This window comes from Entelurus aequoreus, linkage group LG15, assembly GCF_033978785.1.
Source record: "Entelurus aequoreus isolate RoL-2023_Sb linkage group LG15, RoL_Eaeq_v1.1, whole genome shotgun sequence".
NCBI classification, from domain to species: domain Eukaryota; kingdom Metazoa; phylum Chordata; class Actinopteri; order Syngnathiformes; family Syngnathidae; genus Entelurus; species Entelurus aequoreus.
The window spans coordinates 45126505-45146159 of record NC_084745.1 but is presented as its reverse complement, the minus strand read 5'-3'; the positions used below and the strand labels follow the sequence as shown (position 1 = coordinate 45146159).

General features: G+C 38.3%; 1 protein-coding gene across 5 annotated transcripts in view; it reads left to right on the top strand.

Moving 5' to 3' along the window:
* The window catches only part of plxdc2b (plexin domain containing 2b), a 134348-nt gene that overhangs the window by 96782 nt on the left and 17911 nt on the right, over positions 1–19655 (top strand). For 3 of the 5 annotated variants that reach the window (XR_009821208.1, XM_062021620.1, XM_062021621.1), the window contains exons 6-11: positions 1599–1895; positions 4150–4245; positions 4321–4402; positions 10192–10252; positions 10343–10481; positions 17859–17897. Coding sequence is in view for 4 of the 5 variants with exons in the window: in XM_062021620.1 (XP_061877604.1) it covers positions 1599–1895; positions 4150–4245; positions 4321–4402; positions 10192–10252; positions 10343–10481; positions 17859–17897 (714 nt within the window). In the remaining variant the exon portion in view is untranslated. The remainder of the gene's footprint in view (positions 1–1598; positions 1896–4149; positions 4246–4320; positions 4403–10191; positions 10253–10342; positions 10482–17858; positions 17898–19655) is intronic. The other 2 variants (XM_062021623.1, XM_062021622.1) reach the window with 2 other exon arrangements.

Sequence of the window (19655 nt, the reverse complement as noted above, 5' to 3'; positions counted from 1 at the left end):
TCTCTTGCCGTAGCTAGCTTTTACAGCATGCCGATGTGTTACTACACTAGAAAAAGAGTTCCTCAGTGTTCGCTCTTACAATAACAATGTCGCGACAGTTCGGTTATTATACATGTAAATTAATTATTGTTGACAGTTTTTTAAAGTGTTTTAGAGGTAGAATTGATTGCTCCCATTAGCTGCATTGCTGGCCACCTAGAACGAGACAATTTTTACATATTAGAATTAGGGATGTCCGATAATGGCTTTTTGCCGATATCCGATATTCAGATATTGTCCAACTCTTTAATTACCGATACCGATATCAACTGATACCGATATCAACCGATACTGATATACAGTCGTGGAATTAACACATTATCATGCCTAATTTGGACAACCAGGTATGGTGAAGATAAGGTACTTTTTAAAAAAAATTATGAAATAAGATAAGATAAATAAATTAAAAACATTTTCTTGAATAAAAAAGAAAGTAAAAACAATATAAAAACAGTCACATAGAAACTAGTAATTAATAAAAATGAGTAAAATTAACTGTTAAAGGTTAGTACTATTAGTGGACCAGCAGCACGCACAATCATGTGTGCTTACGGACTGTATCCCTTGCAGACTGTATTGATATACACTACCGTTCAAAAGTTTAGGGTCACATTGAAATGTCCTTATTTTTCAATGAAGATAACTTTAAACTAGTCTTAACTTTAAAGAAATACACTCTTTACATTGCTAATGTGGTAAATAACTATTCTAGCTGCAAATGTCTGGTTTTTGGTGCAATATCTACATAGGTGTATAGAGGCCCATTTCCAGCAACTATCACTCCAGTGTTCTAATGGTACAATGTGTTTGCTCATTGGCTCAGAAGGCTAATTGATGATTAGAAAACCCTTGTGCAATCATGTTCACACATCTGAAAACAGTTTAGCTCGTTACAGAAGCTACAAAACTGACCTTCCTTTGAGCAGATTGAGTTTCTGGAGCATCACATTTGTGGGGTCAATTAAACGCTCAAAATGGCCAGAAAAAGAGAACTTTCATCTGAAACTCGAAAGTCTATTCTTGTTCTTAGAAATGAAGGCTATTCCACAAAATTGTTTGGGTGACCCCAAACTTTTGAACGGTAGTGTATATTGATATATAATGTAGGAACCAGAATATTAATAACAGAAAGAAACAACCCTTTTGTGTGAATGAGTGTAAATGGGGGAGGGAGGTTTTTTGAGTTGGTGCACTAATTGTAAGTGTATCTTGTGTTTTTTATGTTAAAATCAACATAAAAAACACGATACCGATAATTTCCGATATTACAATGTAACGCATTTATCGGCCGATAATATCGGACATCTCTAATTAGAATGCAAAAAAAAAGAATACTTTTTGTCTTCTTGTGTCTCGTAAGGATTGTGAACGATAGGTAAAATTCCAAAACGTGCAGTTCCCCTTTAAGTGTTACCCCAGACTTCTACACAGTAATTTAGATATTGCAATAAAAGTGTACAATACAGAGTGTGCAAGGTTTTGTGGTTCAGGAAGTGCTTTGGTTCTATTTAAAATTCAAATGCTTATGAGATCTGCCTGTGTGGTATTGAGTCCTTCAGGTACGTCTCTGGTGGTGCAGTGGGACCACGTGCACCTGCAGGACAACTACAACCTGGGCAGCTTCACCTTTCAGGCCACGCTACACGACAGCGGACGCATAGTCTTTGCGTACAAAGAGGCCAGCACACATTCTTCTCATCCGCTGCTCCGCCATCGTCTACTTAGCCTGAAGCTAAATGACCGTGGTTCATTTCAGATTCCAATCGAGTTGGCACAGATCAGCTCCGTCAACCACCCGGTGAAGGTGGGCCTCTCTGATGCCTTCGTGGTACTCCACAAAATCCAGCAGATCCCCAGTAAGTATTTGCTACGGTCCAAAAACATCTTGACAGGTTGTCTACCTATAAGGAGTAGATGACCCTGAGAATTTCTAAGTTAGTTTGCTTTTTTACATATTTGTATTTATTTTATATATATATATTACATATATTTTTTATTTAATAAGCATGCTAAAAGCTAGTATGCTAAGATGCTTTATATAGTTAAAAAGAAACTGCTTGAATCGCAGCTTTGTGTTATTAGCAGTGGCGGTTCTAGCTTCAAACACACCCTGGGCAGTAGCCCCCTGCATAATTATGTTTGCTAACTATTTATATTCTTTGCAGGTCAAATGTAGTGACTTTTTTAATCCAGCAGACGGCGAATGACCAATATGAAACACTTACACGGTATCAGTGCAGTGTCAATACAGGTAGTGAGTGTGCCATATACTCACTGAGGTGTCATTTACCCATTGCTATTGCTTATCGATTGCCTCCAAAATAAAGTTACTATAAAACCGAAGCACGCAAAGGAAAACACAATACTGTTAGTTCTTCGTTTATCTTATGATAAACAAATTATTGCAAAGTGCAATTCTTATTGATAAATTAACTAGCAACTGTTAGTTATTAGCAACTAGCAACTATTCCAAATAAATGTTTTAACATAATTAGAGTCCTCTAAAGCAGTGGTCCCCAACCACCGGGCTGCAGCCCGGTACCGGTCCGGGGATCGATTGGTACCGGGCCGCACAAGAAATTTAAAAAAAATTAAATAAATTTAAAAAAAAGTTTTATTTATTTTTATTTTTTATTAAATCAACATAAAAAACACAAGATACACTTACAATTAGTGCACCAACCCAAAAATCCTCCCTCCCCCATTTACACTCATTCACACTCATTCGCACAAAAGGGTTGTTTCTTTCTGTTATTAATATTTCTGGTTCCTACATTATATATCAATATAGATCAATACAGTGTGCAGGGATACAGTCCGTAAGCACACATGATTGTATTTTTTATGACAAAAAATAAAAAAATACCATAACCCCCTTTGCAGCACTTCTCAAGCTCCATCAGGTTGGATGGGAAGTGTTGGTTTTCATCCAGGATTTGTTTTATTTATTTTGTGAAGTGCAGCTGTATATTCACCTGAATAATACATACACAACAACAACACAGCACGGGCTAATACTTGAATGAGCAATGCAACATGCATATAGAAAAAAGTTAACCCCTACTCTTCAATTTTTCAAATTTTCTTGTAATCAGACAACATTTTTGGTATATTAGATGGAATTTTTACCTGACATGTTTCGACTGTCATCTGCAGTCTTCTTCAGAAGGGTCACCTGACCACTGACATGTTGCCTATCAGCTGTTCTTTTAGGCCTGTCAAGTCTACCTGGTTGGCTATCCCCCGCCGCCGCCGCTGATTACAAGAAAATTACAAAAGTATATGAAGAAGAAAACATAATGAACCTTTTTGAGTAACTTACTCTACAAGTTTGAGGCTAACATATAATGGAAAATTCCATAGACAGGCTAAACGATACTACGTAAGTTTGCATGTGGGGCGGGCGGTGCTGTACGTATAACGTTTACGTCGCCATTCACATCATTATCTGCACCAATTCCCTCATTTATTCTCAAACTTTCAACCAATCAGCAAACTGCAGCTCTCTGCTCTCGCTGTCTCAATGGATCATCACTGTGACTAACATCATCCTTTGTGTTTACCAATCCAACACTTCCTGTGGTATCCAGCTTCAACGTGTGAGTTCATCATCATGGCTCCCAACCTGATTATAAAGGACACTTTTGCTGTATCAGTGAAAAATGCCAAAAATAGTGTATCGAATCTAAAAACCTGGTATCCCAGTCACTAATACTGTGCAGTATCTTTTTTAAATGATTATTTTCTTGTATTTTTTTCCAATAAAAACAAGCGGTGGGTCGCAAATGAGTATGAATAGTTTTAAGTTGTCTGATAATGGTGGTGTTGCTCCAGTCAATCCACTGAAAGTCTTCTATTAAACCTGAAGGACGACATCCGTCTCCCTGCAGCCAACATGCGTCGTCTGGCATGGATTATTTCTTATTTATTAACGACTGCGGAGGATGTATGGCGCTGTTGCCCGGGCTTGTTTTCTTCCGTCTGCAGCCTCTGATTTATTTTGCTTCCACTTGGCCATTTGCACAAAGAGAGAGAGGCATACAATGTTTGACCTCATTCTGCCGTCTTGTTTGTCCTACTTTTTGCCTTCCCTCTCTCACCTCCTCCGAGACGTGAGGCGTAGGACCATCTACGAGTACCACCGCGTGGAGCTGACCAAGACCAGGATCACCAACGCCACAGCGGTGGAAATGACCCCCCTGCCCAGTGAGAAAAAATAAATGAGAGTTTCGTGAGTGTATGTGTATGTGGACACTTTGACAGAATGTTCTTCCTCTCCAGCGTGTCTCCAGTTCAACACGTGTGATGCCTGCATCTCCTCACAGATTCACTTTAACTGTAGCTGGTGCCATCGACTCAACAGGTTGGTGGCTTCAAGATCAGATCCTCACATTTATCACGCTTGTGATATACTATCTAAAAAGTACACTTAAGCAATGTTCCCTCTAATTTTTCATGTGTGTGAGCAAACGCAAAAACTCCCTGAGCATTCAGTGGAGCCCATGGGAGCAACATCAGATGTGCACACTGTGGCTACACCAGCAGCACACCTGTCCCAAACCTGACTAAATAACAAGTTCAATCTCCATCCATCTTCTACCGCTTGTCCCTTTCGGGGTCGCGCGGGGTGCTGGAGCTTATCTCAGCTGCATTCGGGCGGAAGGCGGTGTACACCCTGGACAAGTCGCCACCTCATCGCAGGGCCAACACAGATAGACAGACAACATTCTCTTATTATTATAATCAAATGACATCAGTCATTCCCATGAGATTATTTTCTATTATAAGTGTTTAGGTCCACTTACAATAACAAAAAATATTGTTTTTCATGAACTGTGTACTCGTATTGTTTGTTTGGGTGGAGGTCCTGCTTTGGAAATAGTTTCAAACATTGCATTTAGTTCCCATTAAAACATTCACATGTTGCACAATGAGATGTAAGCAGGGGATCATGTGTACATTCCTGCAACTTCCTGTTTGTAAAAAATATATTTTTTGTAGTATTTATTTAATATACTAACAGCATTTCATGATTAATATTTATAAATTAAGATTCCTAATAAATGACACTAGAATAAGCACACATTTGATTGGTAAATCATAGTGTAACGACCTGGAATGACACTTTATGTGTGGTGTTGGAGTTGTCTGACTTTTTGTGTGGCTGTAAACGCATCACTGGCTAAGTGCCATATGTGCATGTGTTGGCGCAAGTGAGAAAGAGCGAGCGGCTGCTGTTGATATAACAAAGTTGCTTTTGGTCTGGTTTGTACTGCAGAAAATGACCAGTTTTGCTAGATATCATTTTTTTTACTAATGTTTTGGTGATGTGTTTATGGCCGACAAAGAGTTTTGCTCAGTAAAGTGATGGATGGAATTCATGTCCTCAAAGCGTCTCGACAGACGTTACAATATTTGAACAATGATGACGAAAACTGTTTTCTCTGTCGTGTCCGTGTGTCGGAAATTGTTATGAGCTTATTTTTTTATTTGATTTTGTGCGTGGCATAGATTTGCCGTGCGCAGAGGACGCTTGAGCAGTGCGCAATTGCACAGGCGCGCACCTTAGAGGGAACGTTGCACTTAAGATATATACTCAACAAAAATATAAACGCAACCCTTTTGTTTTTGCTTCCATTTTTCACGAGTTGAACTCAAAGATCTAAAACTACACAAAAGACCTATTCCTCTCAAATATTGTTCACAAATCTGTATGAATTTGTGTTAGTGAGCACTTCTTCTTTGCCAAGATAATCCATCCCACCTCACAGGTGTGGCATATCAAGATGCTGATTAAACAGCATGATTATTGCACAGGTGTGCATTAGGCTGGCCACAATAAAAGGCTACTCTTAAATGTGCAGTTTTGCTTTATTGGGGGTTTATTTTGCTTTAAAGCAGTCAGTATCTGGTGTGATCACGATCTGCCTCACGCAGTGCAACACATCTCTTTTGCATAGAGTTGATCATGTTGTTGATCGTGGCCTGTGGAATGTTGTTTCACTCTTCAATGGCTGTGTGAAGTTGCTGGATATTAACAGAAACTGGAACACACTGGAACATACGCCCATCCACAGCATCCCAAACATGCTCAATGGGTGACATGTCCGGCGAGTATGCTTGCCATGCATGAACTGGGATGTTTTAATCTTTCAGGAATTGTGTACAGATCCTTGTAACATGGGGCCGTGCATTGTCAAGCTGCAACATGAGGTGATGGTCTCGGGTGAATGGCACAACAGTGGGCCTCAGGATCTCGTCACGGTGTTTCTGTGCATTCAAAATGCTATCAATAAAATGTACTTGTGTTCGTTGTCTATAACATACGCCTGCCCATACCATAACCCCCAGCCCCACCATGGGCCCCTCCATTCACAACGTTGACATCAGCAAAACGCTCTCCCACAAGACGCCACACACGCTGTCTGCCATCTGCCCTGAACAGTGGAAACCGGGATCTATCCGTGAAGAGAATACCTCTCCAACGTGCCAGACGCCATTGAATGTGAGCATTTGCCCACTCAAGTCGGTTACGACGACAAACTGCAGTCAGGTCAAGAACCTGATGAGGACGACAAGCATGCAGATTAACTTCCCTGAGACAGTTTCTTACAGTCTGTGCAGAAATTCTTTAGTTATGCAAACCGATTGTTGCAGCAGCTGTCCGGGTGGCTGGTCTCAAACGCCTTTGGAGACGGAATGAACATTCAATTAACGAGCAACAGCTCTGGTGGACATTCCTGCAGTCAGGATGACATCTGTGGCTGTGTGATAAAACTGAACATTTCAGTGTGGCCATTTACTGTGGGCAGCCTAAGGCACACCTGTGCAATAATCATGCTGTTTAATCAGCATCTTGATATGCCACACCTGTGAGGTGGGATGGATTATTTTGGCAAAGAAGAAGTGCTCACCAACACAGATTTACACAGATTTGTGAACAATATTTGAGAGGAATGGGTCATTTGTGTACATCATCAATCAATCAATCAAATATTATTTATATTGCTCTTAATCACAAATGTCTCAAAGGGCTGCACAAACCACAACAACATCCTCTGATGTGATCCTACACCAGGGCAAAAAAGAACTCAACCCAATGGGAATATGGTAAAAGTTTTAGATCTTTGAGTTCAACTCATGAAAAAGAGAGCAAAAACAAAAGTGTTTTGTTTATATTTTAGTTAAGAAAAGTACAGTTATGATACATCTGAAAAGTACACTTATGGTAAATCATATTATTCACCTTCATGTTCTTCTCTATTCTTTTTATTCTTTATTTTCCCTCCTTTCTTTTCTATTTTTCATTCATTTTGCATGTTCTCCCGTGACTGCGTGGGTTCCCTCCGGGTACTCCGGCTTCCTCCCACCTCCAAAGACATGCACCTGGGGATAGGTTGATTGGCAAAAACTAAATTGGCCCTAGTGTGTGAATGTGAGTGTGAATGTTGTCTGTCTATCTGTGTTGGCCCTGCGATGAGATGGTGACTTGTCCAGGGTGTACCCCGCCTTCCGCCCGAATGCAGCTGAGATAGGCTCCAGCACCCCCCGCGACCCCGAAAGGGACAAGCGGTAGAAAATGGATGGATGGATGGATAGTTCTGTCTTCATTTTTCTTCTTCTTTCCTTCTGCTTTATTTTTCTTCTTACTTCTTCTTCCCTTCTTTGACATTTCTTCTATTTTAATTCGTTCTCTCTCTTCATTTATTTTTATTTTTTTTATTCTGGTTTTATATTTTTTATTTATTTTATTTTAACTTTGTATTTTTTCTTTCTTCTTTTCTTTTTGTTTTTCTTTTTCTTCCTTCTTTCTCTCTTCTTTTCTTGCAAGTTATTTCTTGCTTACTTATTCCTTTTTCAGTTTTGCTCTGCTTTCTTCCTTTCTAATTATTTATTATTTAATTGTTTTTATCTTTTTAATTTTTGCTTATGTTTTTCTACCGTCTTTTTTTCTTATTTCCTTGTTCTTTCATCTTTTTCTCTGCTTTGTAATGGTAAATTGCAACCACTCAACGTTTCAGGCTTTTCCCCCTCTTCTGGATTATACAAAAAATTAAAAATTATTCATTATGATTTTTTGTGGCTTGTGTACCCCCTTCATCAAATGAGGTGAAGATTACGCTGTAGCTTTTTGTTTGTTAGTCCCTGTCTGTCCGCTATGTAGCCAAGATGCCGACTATCAGTGTGATCACACTTACTCAAAAGACTAAGTACGCAAGCAGCACCAGTACGAGCTCAGTCCCTGGTCAGCCATGTTTTTTCTTTGCATTTGACTGTGAGGCTTTGAGGTCAGACAACGTCAGCTGCAGCCTCAATGCAAACACAGAGGTCATTACAGTGTGCCCTGACTAACGCACACACAGTGTCAAAAACACACTCCTTTGACCTTTTTATGTGGTGCCACATTTTTTTCATATTATGAATACTGTAAGTGCGAGTGAAGAGGCGTTGTGTTTCCTGCAGGGGATGAAAAATGGCTGACGGTTTTATTGGGCAGAAAAGAAAGCAGCTCAGAAACATTTTAGCGTTTATTTTTATGTTAAAGAATTTTGAATAATAACCAATTATCTTGAATTAAGTCATTTAGTTAAGGAGGGATGCTGTATGTTCATTAGCGTTGCAAAGGAATGCGAAGTGCCAAACAAACCGGCATTTAATGAGCATGTGACCGATCCACAGTGTAGCCTGAGCTGGGATAGACTTCAGCTCACCTGTTACCCTGAACAGTATAAGTGCTAGAAAACGAATAAGTTTTTCTCAGTGTTGTGCTGTTCAAACTCAAATCACTCTATTTTTATAAAGCGCTTTTCATACAAAAGAAATGCAACGCAAAATGCTTTATAGACTTACAAATAATACCCCAATGGCCAACATCCCTCATCATCGCACGCACAAACACAAATACCAAAAACAAACACACACACGCACATGCACACATATGAACAAATGAATGTATGGCTGAGTACAGAGGAGCCAGGTGAGTAAACACTATCACAGGAGCCATCTGCACGAGGAGGTCATCAGACCACGGCCACTAGGACGCTGACACAAAGCGCCCCCACAGCACAGCCGATAACCCCTGATGAAAATGGCTCCCTTTGAGGAACGCTGGAAAGTAAAGATAATAAAACCTTTAAAATAGTAAGAACCATGAGTAGGAATAAAGGATCAAATACAAATAAAACATAGGAAGATTGAACAAATAAAATAAATACAGAGTAAATATGTAATAAATAAATAGACATAAATAAAATCTTGAATAACTGATAAGATAAAAATGATGACTTTAACATGACTTCAATAAAATTAATAAATATTAGCTAAAAGCCAAATCAAAAAGTTGGGTCTTCAGCCTGCTCTTAAAAAACATGAACGTTCTCTGCAGCCCTGAGGTCCTCCGGCAAGCTGTTCCATAGACGGGGGCCATAATAGCGGAAAGATGCCATCCCGTGACTTTTGTGTCCTGACATTTGGAAAAATTAAGAGATGAGTGATGGAGGATCTCAGGGTCCGCAAAGGTTCGTAGGGCAAAAGCAAATCTGAAATAAAATAAAAACATTTATAAACCATAAGAAGAACCTTAAAATTGATCCCGAAACACACGGGCAGCCAATGCAGAGATTTTAAAACTGGTGTAATGTGAGCCAGGGTTCTGGTCTTCGTCAGGACACTTTTTTGGAGCTTTTGTAAAGGTGCAATAACCTTTTTAGGAAGACCAGAAAGCAGGGCGTTACAATAATCTGTACTACTTGTAATAAAAGTATGTCTCTGTGTTGCCCTGAGAGAGAATTGGGCGAAGTCTGGCTATATTCTTAAGATGATAAAAACATATTTTAGTTATTTGTTATATGAGGTATAGAACTAAGGTCAGAGTCGAAAACTGCACCCAGAAGTTTCAGTTGTAGTAATGGCGTTAAAAAAAATTATTGTAGTTTTGATATGTGTTTCTCTCTCGGGGGCTCAGGGTCAATGACTAAATCTTAAGTCTTGTCCTGGATAAGCTGTAAAAAGTTATCTGCCATCCAGGATTTGATATTGAAAATGCAATTAAAAGAGTATCAATTGGTCTTGTCATTTTATGCTGGTTAAGCTAGGTGCATTGCTTCAGGACAGTTATTTTCTGTTGGTTGACAGCCTGTTCTCTCCTTTCAGATGTTCAAGTGGTTTTGACCGCCATCGGCAGGACTGGGTGGACCACAGCTGTCCAGATGAGGTGAAGGGAAAAGCTGTGCAAATACAGCACTTTAGTTCAGCACCACACTCTGCTGCTGTCCATGTCTTCTCATAGGTTTTGTTTTTCCAGACGAAGGACAAAATGTGTGACATAATAGACACCACGTACCTGTACCCTGTTACCACTTCCATTGCTGCCAAGACCACACCCAAGAGCAAAGAAGCCACGTCTTCCAGCTCACAGCCTCCCACCAGTGCCCCCACTGAAGGTATGTTGTTCTTTTCCAGCAGATTGCTATCGATGCTAGCAATGGTCCACAAATCATCCTGCTAACAATCCGTCTTAATGCATTCCTGTAAGAAGATCTAGCTCTTGCTTTTGTCTTGCATTCCTCTTCTTCAAACAGTCAAGCGTCCCTCTGAGAGAGTTTAGCAGTGAAGGACAGGGGGGTCACGCTTTGATTTTGGAGCGTCAAGTAGCGAGCACATGATCCACTGCTGCCCAGCGGGAGGCTGAAAATGTGCATCTCGCAGGAGAAGGAGAAGAAAAGTGTATTTTTTTTTACTGGTTACAGGAAAATAGATAAGTTGTCCTCCAAACGTTCTTCCCCTCCTTTGCCAAAAAAGTCAGACCAACATTTATTTCAGCAAGGGGCCATTTGACTTTATCTCTTAGTCAGGTCAGGAACAATACCAAAGTAATCTCAGGGCATTCAATCAATCGCAACCGGACTGTTTGGTTTGTCTTAGAAGACGTTTTGCCTCTCATCCAAGTAGGCAAAGTAGCCTCTCATTGGTCAGATGTAGTCTTGATCCTGAAACACACAGGGAGCCAATGCAGAGATTTAAAACTGGTGTAATGTGAGCCCGCCTTCTGGTCTTTGTCAGGACATGTGCTGGTCAGATCTAGTCTAACGGCTGGTGCCAAAACCCCAAATATTTATAGTCCAACACCAGGAGGGTGTGCCTGGGCAAGGATGGTTTGCCCCGTTGTAGTGAAGCCTACTTGGATGAGAGGTGAAACGTTGTCTAAGACAAACCAAACAGCCCAGTTGCGATCGATTGAAAGCCCTGAGATTACAATGACCTGGATAAATGAGAACATTCATACACAATGCCAAAGTACAGCGGTATCTCAAATTACAAGCACAATGTCTATGGATGTTCTCATTCATCCAGGCCATTGTATTATTAGGACATACAAGAAAGTAGGTTTGAAGCTGGCTTTTTGATTGATTGATTGAAACGTTTATTAGTAGATTGCACAGTACAGTACATATTCCGTACAATTGACCACTAAATGGTAACACCCGAATAAGTTTTTCAACTTCTTTAAGTCGGGGTCCACGTTAATCAATTCATGGTTCATGCTCATGGACTTAGATTGGTTAGATCCAGTCTTATAGACTTAGTTTGGCTAGAACTATATCTGACCAATTGATCAGAACTAGAAAAACTGATCAGTCCAGTTGCGATCGATTAAATGCCCTGAGAATACAAGCACAATGCGTTCTACGGCCAAGCTCGTAACTCCAAATACTTGTATCTCAAATCAGTGAAAAATGTAAATACATTCAAATCAAATTCATTTGTGCTTGGCCCTCCCAAAACTCCTTAATTTTAAAATGTAACATGCCTTTTAAAAAGAAAAACTTTTTTTTAAAATTAGAAATATTGTTTGAAAAACATTACAATGGCTTGTACTACAAACACCTTCCGTAGTTTTAGGCAATAATGTAATAATATTGTTTAGCATTTACCTTTGGGACCGGACTAATGCGGCGTATCCGTCGGGCTGCTTCTCCATCCAGTGTTGCTGATAATAATTATCCCCTTATTATAAGCGACTTGTTAGCTGTTTGCGTGTCTCTCTCGTGACATCTGGCAACACTGTCTCTATTTAGGAACTAGGAAATCGCTGTTTATGATGTATTTGAGTGACAGACCGGAGAAGTTAGTTGTCAACATGGGATATGTACCGTATTTTTCGGACTATAAATTGCAGTTTTTTTCATAGTTTGGCCGGGGGTGCGACTTATACTCAGGAGCGACTTATGTGTGAAATTATTAACACATTTCCGTAAATTATCAGATAATATTATTTAGCTTATTCACGTAAGAGACTAGACGTATAAGATTTCATGGGATTTAACGATTAGGAGTGACAGATTGTTTGGTAAACGTATAGCATTTTCTATATGTTGTAGTTATTTGAATGACTCTTACCATAATATGTTACGTTAACATACCAGGCACGTTCTCAGTTGGTTATTTATGCCTCATATAACGTACACTTATTCAGCCTGTTGTTCACTATTCTTTATTTATTTTAAATTGCCTTTCAAATGTATATTCTTGGTGTTGGCTTTTATTAAAATAAATTTCCCCCAAAAATGCGACTTATACTCCAGTGCGACTTATATATGTTTTTTTCCTTCTTTATTATGCATTTTTGGCCGGTGCGACTTATACTCCGGAGCGACTTATACTCCGAAAAATACGGTATGTCTGTATACCAAAGGTAATGATTAACCCTGCAGTTCTTTCGGAACAAACATAACAGCTGCAGCGTGTCAATATTAATAAATGTTTGTCGTTTGTGGCTGAATGCCATGGTGCTTGACTCACAGAATAGGCTGTTAACAGGTAGGACATGTTTTTAATGGTTTATTTTTCTGATTTGGCTGTCCGCAGCTTCTACACGCTAACTTTCTTAGTTAGTTCAAATGGTTGGAAGGCAGGATATCGATCTCTAAACACATCAACTGTGTAACCATTATTTATTTTTGTTTCTTGTATAATCGAAGCATGAACCTCAGTCTTTAACATATCTTTATTGATCAAACGTCACACCCTGGTACAAATATTACTTCAACTGACGGCGGAAATGCTCGTAACTTAAGGTATGTTCGCAACTCAAAGCATAAAAGGACACTGAAAGACCGCTCGTATCTTAAAGTACTCGTATGGTAAGGTACTCGTAAGTTGAGGTACGGCTTTATTCACAAACAATAATGAGAGTTGGGAACAAAACTGAAGTGAAGACAGCAAGGAAGATATGCAAATGTTATCTTGACATGCTTGAGTATTAACTCATCCTTGTTTAGTAGCATTATCTCTTTTTTATTTACTAAAAACAGGTGAAAATGTGTTCAAATTGAAATACATACCAGATACAAAATGAGCAGAGCAATGTTAAATGTTGTCCACTTTATTCACATCTAAATTCAGTTTGAAAGCGCAAGCCATGATCGCCTTTGTTCTTTTTTGACAACCACTGTCTGCACTCTCTTGTTTTTCACAACTTTGTGCAGACAGTAAGTAGTGATGTAAATGTTTTTCACTATGTGCTCAATTCCGACAGCCGAAAACACTGCAAAAGTTAACCATTTAGCTTCAGCAGAGATGCTAACAGTCCCTTTCACAGACAATATATTGCTGTGCTTTTCTATACCAAGGCCACGGTTCTTCGTACATGGAAACACATGATATGAAGCACACTGCATCTTTTGGAAGAAAACACTCCTATGGCAAATCTGAAAAATGTCTGTATGTATGTCAAATAGTCTTATAAAAGGAAGTTCAGTTCAGTTTATATCGAACATGCGTACAATCACAATGTAATGCACCACATATTTCCAGTTCTTTCATTACAGCTTGTCCAAAAAGGAGCAGGAAGATTTATTTATGTATTTCTTACCCCCTTTCATATCTTATCCCATTTATTTGTTCTCTGTTTGTGAATTAATACATAATAAATAAATATACTATAAGTAAGTAAACAAATATCAAATACATAAATAACCATTGTCTCTTTTTTTTAAAGGTTCAATATTTTTATGCTAAATGTTGTTCTTTGTACTTTGTGAACACTTGTAGTTTGAACAGTCTTTTAAACTAAATCATATTAGTGCTTTGTTTGATTTCTTTGCTTAATCCCATATACTGATATGCTGAAGGTTTTAAGTGTTATACGTGCATACACATGTTTTAAATTAGATTTTCCTCTAAGGTTATATTTCTCCTCTTTTGTTGAGAAGAATTGTTGAAAATTCTTGGGTAGCAGGTTATAGTTTGCCTTGTACGTCATTTTAGCTGTTTGCAAATGCACCAAGTCGTTGAATTTCAATATGTGTGATTCAATAAATAAAGGGTTTGTATGTTCTCTATATCTAACATTATGTATTATTCTAATTGATCTTTTCTGTAACACGGTTAGTGAATGAAGCGAACATTTGTAATTATTTCCCCATATTTCTGCACAATAACTCAGATATGGTAACACTAGCGAGCAGTAGAGAATATGAAGTGATTTTTTTGGTCCTCAACATATTTTGCTTTATTCATTATTGACGTGTTTCCTGCTACTTTATGTTGTATATTTTTTACATGAGGTTTCCAGTTCATTTTATCATCTATTATTATACCCAAAAATGTATTTTCTTTTACCCTTTCAATGTTTACTCCGTCTATTTGTATTTGTGTTATATTTTCTCTTCTACTGATACCGAATACCATTATTTTAGTTTTACTGAGATTTAAGGAGAGTCTATTTTTGTCAAACCACCTTTTTAATTTGTTAATTTCCTCTGTTATTTGTATTGTATTATTTGTAACAAAACGTAGTTGTCATCTGCAAATAATACTAACTTTAAGTCCTTTGTAACTTCACTAATGTCGTTTATATAAATATTTAACAATTTTGGTCCAAGTATTGATCGCTGGGAATTGTTTGGGAATTTGCCTGTTTGAAATGATAGGTTGCTGATGTATTTTAAAGGTTCTGAAATCTCTTCAATAAACTTTTTAATCATTTCCATATCAATTCCATTACAGTCAGTTAAGGTCTAGGATTTAAATGTTTTCTCATCATTTATTATTTCCTCTTTTGTCACACCTTTGAGGAACATCGAGTTGGGATTTCTGTCTATAGTGTCATTCAAGTCCTTCACTGACTCTGGATCTGTAATATTTTCTTCTAGATTTGGGCCAATGTTTACAAAGTACTTATTGAAGCTTTCAACTATTTTGTTCATATTGTAATTTTTTACATTTCCGTATGAGGAGTATTTAGGGTAATCCTTCTTAGCACCATTTTTAATAATGCTATTTAGATGCCCCATGTTGCTCTCATATTGTTTTTGTTCCGGTCGAATAATTGACTGTAATAATCTTTCCTACGTGTTCGTAGTATGCTAGTTAGCTTGTTATACGTTTTACACTTGTTTTCTGCCTCTGTAGATCATTGTGTTATAAGTGTTCTATATAACGTATTTTTCTTGTTGAAAGCATTTTTCAGTCCTAAATTTGACTTGTTGAAACTTGCAGAGACCTTGTTAAAGTAGTCAGTAACAATATCAAGGTACTTAGGTTAAAGGCCTACTGAAATGAATTTTTTTTATTTAAACGGGGATAGCAGATCTATTCTGTGTGTCATACTTGATCATTTCACGATATTGCCATATTTTTGCTGAAAGGATTTAGTATAGAACAACGACGATAAAGATCGCAACTTTTGGTATCTGATAAAAAAGGCTTGCCCCTACTGGAAGTAGCGTGACGTAGTCAATTGAACATATACGCAAAGTTCCCTATTGTTTACAATGATGGCCGCATGAAGTGAGAGCGATTCGGACAGAAAAAGTGACTATTTCCCCATTAATTTGAGCGAGGATGAAAGATTTGTGGATGAGTAAAGTGCAAGTGAAGGACTAGTGGGGAGTGGAAGCGATTCAGATAGGGAAGATGCTGTGAGAGCCGGGGGTGACCTGATATTCAGCTGCGAATGACTACAACAGTAAATAAACACAAGATTAGCCACAACAAAACCAGGCTTATATTTAATATGCCACAAATTAATCCTGCATAAAAACACCTAGGTGTTTGTTATGCTAGCTCCTAGCTCCTATGCTAGCTCCTAGCTCCATATAAGCCGCCAATCCAATTCAAACACCTGATCAACACACACAATCACTCAGCCCAAAAGACCGTTCACCTAACCCAAGGTTCATAAAGCTTATATATTTAAACAAAGTAACGTACGTGACGCGCACGTACTGGCAAGCGATCAAATGTTTGGAAGCGCAGCTGCTACTCACAGTACCTGATATTCAGCTGGGAATGACTAAAACAGTAAATAAACACAAGACATATATATACTCTATTAGCCACAACACAACCAGGCTTATATTTAATATGCCACAAATTAATCCTGCATAAAAACACCTAGGTGTTTGTTATGCTAGCTCCTAGCTCCTATGCTAGCTCCTAGCTCCATAGAACACGCCAATACAATTCAAACACCTGATCAACACACACAATCACTCAGCCCAAAAGACCGTTCACCTAACCCAAGGTTCATAAAGCTTATATATTTAAACAAAGTTACATACGTGACGCGCACGTACGGGCAAGCGATCAAATGTTTGGAAGCCAAAGCTGCATACTCACGATAGCACGTCTGCGTCTTTGTCATCCAAATCAAAGTAATCCTGGTAAGAGTCTGTGTTGTCCCAGTTCTCTACAGGCGTCTGTGTATCGAAGTCAAAAGTCCTCCTGGTAAGAGTCTCTGTTATCCGAGTTCTTCGATCTTGACTGCATCTTTCGGGAATGTAAACAATGAAACACCGGCTGTGTTGTGTTGCTGCTGACTTCTTTCGCAAAATACGTCCGCTTTGCACCGAGAACTTTCTTCTTTGCTTGCTCAGCTTCTTTCTCCATAATGCAATGAACATAATTGCAACAGATTCACCAACACAGATGTCCAGAATACTGTCGAATAATGAGATGAAAACAGAGCTACTTCGTATTGACTTCAATGGGGAAGCCATTTTACTGTTCGACCGTTTACGTCACGCGCATACGTCATCATACATAGATGTTTTTCAGCGGAAGTGTCGCGGGAAATTTAAAATTGCACTTTATAAGTCAACCCGGCCGTATTGGCATGTGTTGCAATGTTAAGATTTCATCATTGATATATAAACTATCAGACTGCGTGGTCGGTAGTAGTGGGTTTCAGTAGGCCTTTAAATACTCAGGTAATTAGGAAAAACACTACAGTAGTTAGGAACAATTCCGTGGTACTGAGGAACAGCTCTGAGATCATTCATTAATAATACTACGGTCGTCAGGAACAATAATGAGGTAGTAAAGGACAATAATAAAGTAGTCAGGAAGAATGAGGTGTAATTTATGGTATTAAAGGACGAGAATATTAACTTGACTGCTGCCTTTGTGGCTTCCAGAGGTGATCAATATTCATAAAGGCTGACGGCGTTAGCTAAGTTGAAGGCGGGCTTGTTTACACGACGAGCACATCTCATTAAATGTTTCATTTCAAAGAGTGTCTGGAAACATCCTTTGAATTAATTTGTCTAGCACGTCTCATTTGCATAAAGTCAACCTTTATGTGAAGTGGGTCATGCTACATTTTCATACATCACATGTGCACGGTGTTTTTTAACGCTGTGAATTATGCATTTGGGAGTCGTAGTTTATGTCTTTTATTCAAGTCTGCACGTTTGCAGTTGAAAAGAAGATGAATCTCGGCAGAGCAATTAGTTTGTTTAAAAAAAAAAGCATCAACAAAAACTAGTACTGAGAGAAATAATTGATTTGTGTCTGGTTTCTTTGTTCCCTCACAGACGATACAAAGATCGCTCTGCACCTTCGAGAAAATCAAGGTATGGATGTATTGTTTCCTACCATGCTTCCATAAAAACAATTATATATTTGGGTCATTCCACCTACTACCATTTTCCTGTTTTAGCTCTCAAAAATTATTTAATTTAAATCTGATTATACACCCACTTAACTACTTGAAATGTATGACTTTATTTCATTTGTGTACAAGTTCCTGATGGCTAGGGTAAGTCATTTGAGTAACAGAACTGAAAGTAGCAGGAGTTCTTAGCAAAGAGTTAGCAAATACATGAAATATATCCACAATGTACAAATGATATGTTGACAGTAAGCACATTACAGTTATTAAACAAACATTGCATTTCAAAAATAGATCATCACAAAAATATGTAAGTAACAGGACTATTCTAACTCTCCAGTCATAGTTGGAAAATGATTGAATACACAGAAAAATAAATCAGTGAACTTACTTTTGTACTTCCCATGGCCTACTGTGGACCCTGTGACTTGTGGGTAACTGGACTGAAACCCAGAGACAGCACTCAAGTGCGAATTAGTGCGAAAATAAAGTATAGTTGAGACTAGGGATTTATACCGAGTACTGGTATTTTTTGGTACCGGTTTCTAATTGGGTCGGTCCAAGAGGGCTGTCAAAACTCTGGACTAGTGATACAGCTATTGTTTTGTTTTTTTAATTCAGTTGACCGTCGTAATTATGACAAGCGCGCCCGGTCACATTCAGTCGGTGCCGCAGCAGCTGCAATGCATAAAAAAGCTTGACCAAACATAGCAGAACAATCAATCAGAGTCTACCTTTGACTGCCCCACTTCCGGTTACAAGGTTCGCGGAAATAAACACAATCGTTCGTTAAAAATAGAATCTAAATGCGGAGGCAAACTGCATGTCAGGTGATGTTTCTTTTATTATGATGACGACTTATCGTCCAAAAGTGTGTGAAAAACACGGTGCTACTACTGCCAATGCTAGGAAGTTGTGGACGCGACCACTGATCTTCATTGGTAAATTAGTGATAATTTAAAGCTTCAAATACTATAGTTGGGAAACCGTGTTGAAATAATAACTTATGCATCTTTGTGTGTGCCTTCTTTTACCGTATTTTTCGGAGTATAAGTCACTCCGGAGTATAAGTTGCACCGGCCGAAAATGCATAATAAAGAAGGAAAAAAACATATATAAGTCGCACTAGAGTATAAGTCACATTACTTGGGGAAATTTATTTGATAAAACCCAACACCAAGAATAGACATTTGAAAGGCAATTTAAAATAAATAAAGAATAGTGAACAACAGGCTGAATAACTGTACGTTATATGAGGCATAAATAACCAACTGAGAACGTGCCTGGTATGTTAACGTAACATATTATGGTAAGAGTCATTCAAATAACTATAACATATAGAACATGCTATACGTTTACCAAACAATCTGTCACTCCTAATCGCTAAATCCCATGAAATCTTATACGTCTAGTCTCTTACGTGAATGAGCTAAATAATATTATTTGATATTTTACACTAATGTGTTAATCATTTCACACATAAGTCGCTCCTGAGTATAAGTCGCACCCCCGCAAACTATGAAAAAAACTGCGACTTATAGTCCGAAAAATACGGGTACTTGAAATCATGTAAACTCAGATTTATCGGTACATTGTTATTGTGCTTTTTCTTATTTAGTTTACTTTTTTGTTTACTCAGAATGTTAATAAAATGTTGAACTAATCCCTAGTTTTTTTGTTTTTTAGTACAGATGCTTTAAAATTGGCAGGTTAAAAACAA